The 10876-nt window shown below is 54.8% G+C and overlaps 2 protein-coding genes across 4 annotated transcripts; both read right to left on the bottom strand.

Moving 5' to 3' along the window:
- Window positions 1–1611: 1611 nt before the first annotated feature.
- On the bottom strand, window positions 1612–3107 carry FTL (ferritin light chain). Its single transcript, XM_034986951.1, has 4 exons — window positions 2767–3107; window positions 2451–2597; window positions 2041–2166; window positions 1612–1923 (listed from the first exon to the last, which is right to left on the bottom strand). The coding sequence occupies exons 1-4, from the start codon at window positions 2866–2868 to the stop codon at window positions 1771–1773; spliced, it is 528 nt and encodes a 175-aa protein (XP_034842842.1). The 5' UTR covers window positions 2869–3107; the 3' UTR covers window positions 1612–1770.
- A 2705-nt stretch (window positions 3108–5812) lies between these two features.
- BAX (BCL2 associated X, apoptosis regulator) lies at window positions 5813–9739 on the bottom strand. 3 transcript variants are annotated; one of them, XM_034986949.1, is made up of 6 exons: window positions 9651–9739; window positions 9023–9074; window positions 8786–8932; window positions 8324–8459; window positions 6510–6614; window positions 5966–6078 (listed from the first exon to the last, which is right to left on the bottom strand). In XM_034986949.1, the coding sequence occupies exons 1-6, from the start codon at window positions 9682–9684 to the stop codon at window positions 5974–5976; spliced, it is 579 nt and encodes a 192-aa protein (XP_034842840.1). In that variant the 5' UTR covers window positions 9685–9739; the 3' UTR covers window positions 5966–5973. The 3 variants fall into 3 exon arrangements, with proteins under 3 accessions (XP_034842841.1, XP_034842839.1, XP_034842840.1); XM_034986950.1 differs by lacking the exon at window positions 9023–9074 and having other exon boundaries at window positions 5813–6078; window positions 9651–9717; XM_034986948.1 differs by lacking the exon at window positions 9651–9739 and having other exon boundaries at window positions 5813–6078; window positions 9023–9636.
- Between the last annotated feature and the right edge of the window lie 1137 nt (window positions 9740–10876).

Genomic DNA, 10876 nt, shown 5'->3' with positions numbered 1-10876 from the left:
CCTCTTTACCTCCTTTATTCTCCGCGCCCCCCCCCCCACCCCCTACCGCCTGCCCACCCGAGTCCCTAATACCTTGTCTCATTCGGCTGTCTTGGAGAGACTTGGATTGCCATTCTAGATTCTAGTTTTATTTCAAGGGAAGGCACCTCTCTTTCATTGGGACTTGCAGGCGGGCAAAAATTTGGCTCAAAGGGGCTGTGTCACTAGAAAAAAAAAAAGACCCACGGGTAGCCACAAGCCCTGTGTGGCTATTTAAATGAACCAGATTCTTCAGTAGCACTAGCCACACGCAAGTAGTCACTGTGGCCACATAAGTCTCATAACTACACAACTGAACAGCACAAATACAGAATATTTTATTTTATTTTTATTTTAAATATTTTACTTATTTATTTGACAGTGAGAGAGCACAAGCAAGGTAAGCAGCAGGCAGAGGGAGAGGGAGAAGCAGGCTTCCCGCCAAGCAGGGAGCCCGATGTGGGACTCGATCCCAGGATCCCGGGATCATGACCTGAGCCGAAGGCAGACGCTTAACGACTGAGCCACCCAGGCGCCCCAGAATATTTTATTTTTTAAAGATTTATTTGAGAGAAAGAGAGGGCATGAGCGGGGGGAGGGACAGAGGGAGCAGCAGACTCCCCACTGCAGGGAGCCCGACATGAGGCTTGGTCCCAGGACCCCAGGGTCATGACCTGAGCCGTGGGCAGATGCTTAACCAACTAAGCCGCTCAGGCGCCCCCAGAATATTTTCATCATTGCAAAAAATTCTATTGGACAGCACTAGCTTAGAACATGTTTCAAGGACAGTGGCCTCTGGACTTTAGCCCTACTGTCCCCTGAATGGCTCTGTTTTCCGGGAAAAATCTGTTTTCAGTTCTAGTCTTCGCTAGGAGTGCACCTCTGAGCCAATCACGTCTCAGGGGAGTGCCTTCCTATTAACTGTGTTGGTGATGGACACACAGAAGCCCCCTCCCCTGCCAGAATCATGAGTGGCCAGCGAAGTGTGGTGACAACATCAGGTGCTGAGTGTCCGAAAGAACAAGTGTCCAGGAGCCACTTCCTCTAGATTCTTCGACCAAAACCAGAGAAGGGGCAGGGGGTTGGAGTTCAGTTTCGTAGCTTGGACCCAGCAGCTGCCTGCTAAGCTTTCGATTCCCACTTGGGAGAACTTAATCCCCGAGTTTCACATCCCGTTTCTGTGCTGTGCTCCGAACCCCTAGCTCAGCACCTCTTGCATATCATGTGCTCTTGTTGCTTGACAACTGTTACTCATCAGATCCCGTTTCTGGTTACACTTTGTTCTTTCTAACAGTATCTGCTTCCAGCTACCAAGCCTAGGTCTTCCTAGACTCTCCTTGGAGTCTAGGCTCTGCACTGTAGGAAGGACAGTTAACAGCCCAGCCAAGCAGAGAAGCTGCTACTCCACCACGCCCCCCCACCCCCACGCCCAGGTTAAGATTAGAGCTTAGAGTAACAGCAAAGATGGGACGCGGGGCCAACACCCGGCTCCCTGCCAGGGCAGTCCAACTATAGGCCTTCTGAAAATAGATACCACCTCATTTCCCACACCATACACACAAGCACAACAAAAACACACCCCAAACCACCAGCTGCTGCAAAAAGCTTTATTGTTTCCACTTGGTCCAAGGCTTGGGAGAGGGCTCCAGGGTGGTTAAAAAGCTGTCTCGTGGCTGCAGGGAGAGGCTGAGGCACAAACTCTGGCACCAGGGGGCTGTCAGAGGGGCCCCCTCAAAGGCTGCTGGTCTCCACCTAGTCGTGCTTGAGAGTGAGCCTCTCGAAGAGATACTCGCCCAGTCCAGCCTGGGGGCCGGCCAGCCTGCGGAGGTTAGTCAGGTGGTCGCCCATCTTCTTGATGAGTTTCACCTCCTCATCTAGGAAGTGGTTCTCCAGGAAGTCACAGAGCTGAGTGACAGAAGAGGAGAAAACGTTGGCCACTTACGCATCCACAGTGCGACAGATGGGGAAACGAGGCTCAAAGGGAAATTTGCCCAATTAAATGTGGATGAAAGGAGTACTTACATGGGGGTCTGCGCGGGCAGAACCCAGGGCATGCAGATCCAAAAGGGCCTGGTTCAGGCTCTTCTCCAGAACCAGGGCAGCTTCCATGGCGTCCAGGGTTTTCCCCCACTCATCTTGGGACGGCTTCTGTACAGAGGACAGAGGGCTCAGGACTAGCTAAATAGACCGCAAAAGCGTCTAAGGGCTTGCCTCCATCACGCCCAGGCTCCTACAACCACCCATCCCAGGAGACCCCGTTGCGGTGTGGACAGCTACGTCTTCGGGAAAGTGCGCGCGCCTCCATTCTGCGCCGCACAAGAGTGAACACAATCGTCCAGAAGCCCACGCGGGGCCTACACCGCTACGGTCAAGGCGCTGGGCGCGCGCACGGACTACCGGGACCTGTAGTCCGCCGCCCGCACGCTACCCACCTGGACGTCCTGGAAGAGGGCGCGGCCGCCACGCTGGTTTTGCATCTTCAAGAGACGCTCGGCGCCCTCGCGCTTCTCCTCAGCCAACTCGCGGAAGAAGTGGCGCACGCCTTCCAGAGCCACATCGTCACGGTCGAAATAGAAGCCCTGCGGGATGGGAAGCGCGAAAAATGGTTAGCGGGAAGAAAGGCCGCCCAGGAGCCCGGACTCCGCCCTCCGACTACCCTACGGGACAAAGGCGGCCAGCGCGTGCGCAGAGGGCCGGAGGTGCGCACTTGGGGGCAACTTAGGCTGGGGGCGTCCTGGGGACCCTCACCAGAGAGAGGTAGGTGTAGGAGGCCCGCAGATGCATGTTGATCAGGCGGTTGACGGCGGCCTCCACCTCGGTGGAATAATTCTGACGAATCTGGGAGCTCATGGTTGATTGGTGGTAAGGGAAGCTCGAAACTGGCTGTTGGCTGGTCCCGGAGGCAGCAGGTGGCCAAGAAGATGGCTCCCAAGGTTGCGACTGGAAAAGAGGCTGGAGGGTGGTCGTTGGCTGGTTGGGGGGGCGTCCCTGGGTCTGTTCCGTCCAAACACTGTTGAAGCAAGAGACAGAGCCGCAGGACCGCCGGGCGCACTGCTAGAAACCGAGGCCGAGGCAGCTTCTTTTATAGCGCGCGGGCCCTCGGGGGTGGGCCGTTCAGGGAGAGCGATCGGCCAATCCGCGGTGCTGGAAGGCGGGGCTTAGGACCAGCTATTGACCAATCCGAGCTGATAGGAGTCCCAGACCCCCGCCCAGAAGTGGGGAAGTCACGCGCCAGTAGCGCGAGGCTGTTGTGAAATGGGGAAGCGGAGGTGGGGGGTGGGTTGCGGGGTGTAAGGGTCCTGGGGCTGATTCTGGGACGTCGGGTTTGTGGGGGTCTCCCTGGTAGGTGGAAGGTTGATGGGGACACTGGGAGCCCTGGGAAATTATAACTCTGGAGTCTTGGGGTTGTCTCAGGAAAGTAGGTTGGATTCTGGGGTTGTCTCTTAGAGCATGGACCTTTCTGGCGCCCTGGAGGTTTCTCAGAGGTGCGGAGACCTCCAGATGACTGGGGTTTGCTCTGGAAGATAAGGGGTCCCCGGATCATTAAGAAGTTTGGAAGGCGGTGCGGTGAGATATTTCTGGAATCTTGGGGATCTCTCTGATAGATGGATTGAAAGGGGGGACCTGGAGCCCTGGGGTTCACTCAAGGATTGGGAATTTCTGTAGCACTAGAGCTCAGGTTGGAAGTCCTTATTTTCTGGAATCTTCCCCTGGGAGAGGGGTGGTGGTGGTGTGTGTGTCTTAATACTCATGAAGTGATCTTCAAGATTAAAAGGACAGTTCTAGAGCCTTGGGGGTCCTCCTGCACCCCCCCCCCCATAGGGGACTGGGATATTTCTGGAAGCCTCATAAGGGATTTTCTAAGAGGTAGGAGGTCTGTGGAGCCTTTGAAAGATTGGGCCATTTGGAATACCTTGGGGCTATTTCAGGGGCCTGTTTTTCTGGAAGCTGACATGCGTAAGGTAAGGCTGAAATGACACTCAAGCTTTAGGGTCTCTCAGGCTGCTTTTCCTGGAGACTATTCTGAGAGCAGCCAGAGACTTGGAATTCTCTTTGGCTCTGAAGCAGTCCCTGTCTTGCTTAACACATGCTTCTTGAAGCTCCTAAAGAGAAGCCCTGGGTTCTGGGGAAACAAGGAGGGTCTGCAGACCTGTGGATGGGATGTGTCTTTAACCAATGCACATTTTTTAAGTCTGTCAGTTGCAGGCTGGTGTCTGGGAAGCAGAGCTGGCTCAAACCAGGACTCTGCCCTCAAGGAACTCCCCGTCCTAGAGGGGGGAAAAGGAGAGAAAGACAGGAACTTGACCCTATTTTCAGTGCCCTAATGAGGGTAGCCAGGGGGTTGGGCAGGGGAGCTGAAGCCACTGAGGCCTGCTTTACAGGGGGGGACACTCCAAACAGCCCAGGCAGGGGGGTGTCTCCTGACCCAGAGGTTGCTGGACCAGGCTGGTATCTGGGGTCCTTAAGGGGCACCTGGGCCCGTGGCCAGGGGAGCAGCCGTGCTGAGTCATGCTGAACTCAGCAGGAAGGGTCTCAGGCAGAGGCGGGGTGGGGCCACTGACTGACCTCGTGTCCATGGCAGACAGCGAACTGGCTGGGACCATGAGAACTAGGCCTGGCTGGGAACCAGGTCTGGCCCACTCTCCCAAGATGCGAGTGTGCTTTGTCTCCCGAGTCTTACAGTCTTTTTAGTTGCCTTGATGTTTTCCCTGGTCTCCTGCCTGTGGTCATACTGGCCCCTCTCTGGGCAGTTGACTCAGTCTCCCCTCACTGCTATCTTATCTGTCAGCTCTCCCCCTACTTGGTGTCTCCGGGGAGAGTCTCTGGGGGAGGGGCAGTTGCCCCAGGCACACAGTCACAATGGGGCCTGAGTTACTCATTCACCAAATTTCATACCTCAGCCTAAAGACCTTTAGCCTCCAGTAGGCCCCGCTGGCAGAGAGGTGGCTTCTTCAGAAGTGCTCACTGGTAGAGGGAGAGGAAGTGGGGAGACAAAAACGATCTGAAAAAGGACTGAGATCTTGGGGGTGAGGGGTAGATCATGGGATGGGGGAAAACAAGAGGTCCAGAGAGACAGAGGACAGAAAGACCTAGAGAGGAGGGGGAAGAGACCCAGAGAGAAGGTACAACAGACCCTATGACCAAGTGATCTTAATCTCTATTTCCTTTTCTGTGTCCAATCTACAAGGCAGCTTTCCAGCATCCTCACTAGGGCCTGCTTTCCTGGAGGGTCCCACCCAGTTACTGGGCCAGCCCCTCCCCACGCAACAGGTGTCCAGCCCTGTCCCCTCAGGCCACACAGCACTGGCTCAGGCCTTGTCCTCTCAGAACCCCCGATTCCAGCCTTCTGACCTCCAGTAGCTTCTCCACAGGGCTCTAGAGCCCTCTCGTGGTCCAGTAAGTCCTCCCAAGGCCTCCCATCTCTCCCCTCCCCCCCTCCCGCCCCCATTCTCCACCTCAGTAAGTGCAACTTCCTCTGGTCCCATGTGGTGGAAGCTTCCAAGCCCTAGTTCTCCAGGGCCTGCTGCACTGTTCTCTTTCCCTAAAGCCCCAGGCTCCACTGCTTGGCTTGGCCTTGCCCAGTGCTGCCTCCAACACAAGACCGTAGGCTTCCACACAGTGATCTTCAGTTCCCTCAGGACTGCATGCTCCTGGAGGGCAGAGTGGAGACCTAACTCCTCACTAACCCAGAGGGCACTAGGCTCCTTCGAAAAAGATTTGTCAGCACCTGAAGCCTGGTCTCCTGTGACAGCCAAGGAGTGGGCTCCCAGTGATTCAGACTCTGAAGTATGGCCTGAAAGAGGTTTATTGCCCCCCTAGACCACTCCTCCCCATGCCCCCCCGCCCCAATAATTACAAAAGTAAGAAAAATGCCCATGACCCCCAATCCCCACCCCTCCCGGAAAAATGCCATAATTTATGCAGAAAAGACACAGTCCAAGGCAGCTGGTGGCCTCAGCCCATCTTTTTCCAGATGGTGAGTGATGCAGTGAGCACTCCAGCCACGAAGATGGTCACTGTCTGCCACGTGGGTGTCCCAAAGTATGAGAGCAGGCCGTCCTGTGGACAGGGACATCAGTCACTTCAGCAGCTGGGCCAAGGGGCAGCCGCCCTTGGGCCAGCACAGGAGGAAATCAGGGAGTGAGGTGGTCATAGGGCATGAGTGGGGGCAAGAGCCTAAGATGAATGGATATCAAACAGCTGGCGTCAAAGGGTTATCAAAAAACTTGAGGGACTCCAGAGGAAATGGAGGCACCAGGAAGGACAGAAGGTACTAGTTAGGTCAGAGGTCACTGAGAGGTCAGAGGTCACCAGGAGGTCAGGGGTCACCAACAGGTCAGAGGATAGCAGACAAATTAGGAGTTGATCAGACATGTGAGGAAATGCATTACAGACCCCATTTGATGATCCAGAGTCAGAGAGGGCAACACTGGTGGGCTCGGGAAGACCCAGGGGTCTCGGAGGAGTGGGGGAGGGGTTAGGGGCCTCACCCAACCACCCTGGTCCTGGATCCAGCCCAGCAGCCGCTCTCGAAGGAAGTCCAGTGTCCAGCCCATAATGGTCTTGATCAGCTCGGGCACCTTGGTACACAGGGCCTGCAGGGAGTAGGGTGGGCCTTAGGGACTGAGCCTTGTCCCCCACTGTCTGGGGACAGTGGCCCCAAGCCTCCTTTCTCAACTCTGCCTCCCCTCCTGCCCCACTGCAGTCTCCTTCCACTCATACTCAGAATGAGCTTCATAAATTATAAACTGGATCTTGTCGCGGTCAACTGCCCTGCTCACATACTTTCCATGGCTCCCCAGGTGGTAAAGACCAAAAGGCGTATCTTAGCCCACAAGGCCCTGTATGAAGGCTCTGACTTGATCGCATTCCAATTTTCCACTTCTTTTCTGTGTCTCATTTACCTTCTTCCATATCTTCATTCCCAGCAACTTTTCCCTGCCTCAGGACCTTTGTACATGCTGATTCTTCTACCTAAACATGCTTCAAGCAAGCAAATTTTTACTCCTCCCTCAAAGCTCTCATGTCAGGTCTAATGTCAATTTCTCCAGAGACGGCTTTTCTGACCTTCAGACTAGATAGGACCAGACATACCTCCATGCCCATGACTCTCCAACTCCCTGAACTTCCCCTTCCCACCCTTTATTTATCTGGCTGCTTTCCTCCCGATTGTCCCCAGCACCTTACACAGCCCCACCATCACTCTGACTGCTGTCCCCCTCACCTCCAACATTCAAGCCCCATCAGCTCAATCTGGCAAAGACATTAAGAAATCTACTCCCGGGGGCGCCTGGGTGGCTCAGTCAGTTAAGCGGCTGCCTTCGGCTCAGGTCATGATCCCAGGGTCCTGGGATAGAGCCCCGCATAGGGCTCTCTGCTCAGGGGGAAGCCTGCTTCTCCCTCTCCCACTCCCCCTGCTTGTGTTCCCTCTCTCGCTGTCTCTCTCTCTGTCAAATAAATAAAATCTTTAAAAAATAATAATAATAAAAAAGAAATCTACTCCCTGCCTCCACTGCTACCAACAGAGGCCAGGTCAGTCATCATTCACCGGAACTACTACAGGTGCCTCCTCCCAGCTTCCCAGCTTTTGCCCCGTATCTTTTTTCCTACGCACAATGGCCCCCCAAAATTGTTAGGCTTCCGTTCCCCTGATATTTTAAAGTTAAAAGGATTTCATAGTGAACAGCCATATGCTTACAGCCTAGATCATACAATTAACATTTTGCTTCCTAGAACAATCCTTTAAATTTATAAATCAGGTCACCTCACTCCTGTTTAAAACCAGCCAGTCACTCCCCTCTCATTCATGGCAAAGTTAACATCTTTAACATCGATTGTGGGGGGCCCTCACAAGACCCCTTGCAATCTGCCCTCAGCGCATCAGCCTTGGTCCTGCCTCATGGCCTTTGCACTTGCTGTGGCCACCACCAGATGCCTTTCCCCCTGATCTTCATAGATCACTGCAACGTTGGCTTTAATGTCACTCGCTCTTAGAAGTTGTTCCGACCGCTTTGCATTACATCATCCTAGTTTACTTCTCTCAGCACCCATTGGACAATGTGAGCTCCAAGAGAGCAGGGCTCCAGCCTGCTGTTTGGTGCTGCATCTCGGGTGTCGAGTACAGGTCGGGCACATAGTAGGCCCAATAAATGCCGCATGAATAAATGAAGGAGCAAACAACCAGCCCATAGCTCTCTCCATTCCCTTTGGTGAGTGGGCTGCCACAGGGGTTGACCTCACAACCCCTAGGTCCTCGTAGGTCTGAATGGCGCTTCCCTGGGCTCACTGCCCTGCAGCCGCCCACCTTGAGCACCAGTTTGCTGGCAAAGTAGAAGAGGGCAACAACCCGGCCCCAGTTGAAGTTGCCATCGGAAAACATGTCAGCTGCCACTCGGAAAAAGACCTCACGGGGGGAGTCTGTGTCCACGGCTGCGATCATCCTGCAGGAAAAGAGGAAAGCCAGTGCTGGGGAGGAAAGATCAGGCAGAATGTGGAGACCCTGGCATCTACCTCATACCAAAGACAAGGAAACTGAGGCCCAAGCCAGGCTGACGTGAAAGAGAAAGGGCCAACATGGGGGAAAGGGACAAGATGGACACTTAGGAATGTGGGGAAAATGACTCCCTCAGGGAGGGTTTCGATATTCTAAAAGAAGGAAGGGCTGAGAGTCCAGAGTGCTGAGCAGAGTGGGGGCTGGACGGGCTGGACCCATGGGATGAGGGAGAAGGGGACCAGTGGCTGGACTCCTGGGGCTCTGGGGCCACACCTCTGTAATTCCATGTTACTGTCCAGTTCATCTCCGATGCGCTTGAGACACTCGCTGAGCTTCTTGGTGGATGCATCCTGGGGCACCTGCTCCAGGGCCAGCTCGGGTGTCTCTCCCCCCATTCGCCCTGCTCGATCTTGGATGAAACTAGAGTGGGAATGGAGTGTAGGGGGTGCAGAATCAGAATGGGGCATCACTCCTCAAATCCGCTTGGCAATAATCACACCTCAAACTCACCCCTGAAGCAAAAGGGCCCCTGTCTTCATGATCTGCTCAGAGCTGGTGGGCCCTAGAGGAGAAAGGAGGGAAGAGGTGCCTGGACTCTTGGGTTCTAGGGGATCCAGGGAACCAGGGTGGCTCATGATCTCTGAGGGAGGACAACACTAGGGGGTCCTGCATTTCTGGGTTCCTGGTAGATACAGTGGCTAGGGGCCCGGACAACTGAGTCCCTAATGGAGAAAAAGGCAGGGAGCTTAGGCCTCTAACCTACGTTCTTCCGGCGGAGGCGGCTTAGAGAACACTTCACACATCCAGACCCCTGGCCTGAGGGGACAGATGAGAGACCCGCCCCTCCCACCAGGAAGTGGTGCCGGCGACAAGCCCGGGCCTGCCCCGGGGGCTTGGATTCTGGGGTCTCCAGCTTCTCGGCGGTCCGAGAGCACCAGACAGGAAGGAATCGGGGCACGGAGGCCAGAGAGCCGGGAACCCCCGGGGAGGGAGGGGGCTGGAAGCTGGCAGCGCCCGATCCGGGAGTTTCTGCCCCGGAGTGCTTGGAGATCGCACGGCCCCAGACCGGCAGGACGGATCGTGGGGCCGGCCGGCGAGGGGGCTCGCCCTCCTCCCGCCCGTCTGCCTCCCGCCTCACCCCCGCCTCTGGGTTGCTCCCCGGACCCGTCCATCACCGCCGCTCCCGCCGCCGCCTCTCGCCGGGTCCGCCCGGGCGGCCGCAGCACGCCCCTGGTCACGTGACCGCCCACTGAGCGTGCGTCCTCTCACGTGACCGCCCCGCAAAATGGCGGCCGCCCGCTGTCGCCCCGCAGGGCCGTGAGGTCACGTGACCGCACCGGCCTCTCCTGCGGGGGGGGGCTCGGCCCCTATCACGTGATCGCCCGAGCCGTACTTCCCTATAGGAACCGGTCGTGGCGCCCTTTTACCGGCCACCCGTTCCATGGCTGCTCTAACTTTTTTTTTTTTTTTAAAGATTTTATTTATTTATTTGAGACAGAGAGAATGAGACAGAGAGAGCACGAGATGGGGGAGGGTCAGAGGCAGAAGCAGGCTCCCCGCCGAGCAGGGAGCCCGATGCGGGACTCGATCCAGGGACTCCAGGATCATGACCTGAGCCGAAGGCAGTCGCTTAACCAACTGAGCCACCCAGGCGCCCTGGCAGCTCTAACTTTCATTCATTCGTTTGTGCGGCATTTTCGGAAGTTTCAGGTAGGATTTGAGCCCTCCCCAGGGCAGAAGGAACATCGGAGGCCAAAATTATCATTCACTGAGGCAGGACGTTTCAGATGATTAAAGTCTGTGAGTTGTTTTTGTGGAAATAGAAGGAATATAAAGTTCAAAAAGTGGCAAAACTAATCTATGCTGATAGATTGGCAGGGTATGAAAGGGGAAGGACCCCGAGACAGGCACCTGTGTGTGTGGGGGGGGGGGGGGTGCTGAAATGAGCTGTATCTTGATCTAGGTGATGATTACTTGGGTATACACCTGTTGAAAATTCATGCAACTGTACATAGGAAATGCGCACTTTATTGCATGGAAATTATTATATCTTTTTAAAAAAAAAAGAAGAAAAAAATCAGATTAGAAAATAGGCTGGGGTCAGATAATGAAGGGTGGGGCATATAAGAGAAGGGATCTAGGTCCCAAGGGTCCTCCCCCTGAGAGCCATAGCATTAGAAGATCATAGGAGTCTTAATACATCAGCCTAACACCACGAGGAACATAGTCTGACAAAGTCAAGTTTATTGACCCATTGTGATGATGGAGACCACACAAGAGAGAAACCATGGAGCATTTTGACAAACAAAGGAAAAGGTAGAGTTACTATAGGATTTGCAGGAAAGATAGAATTTAGGTGACAAC

This window comes from Mirounga leonina, unplaced genomic scaffold (genome assembly GCF_011800145.1).
Source record: "Mirounga leonina isolate KUSES-001 unplaced genomic scaffold, KU_Mleo_1.0 Mir_376, whole genome shotgun sequence".
Classification (NCBI taxonomy): domain Eukaryota; kingdom Metazoa; phylum Chordata; class Mammalia; order Carnivora; family Phocidae; genus Mirounga; species Mirounga leonina.
Note: the sequence above shows the minus strand (reverse complement) of the source record. Positions and strands in the feature narration are given on the sequence as shown.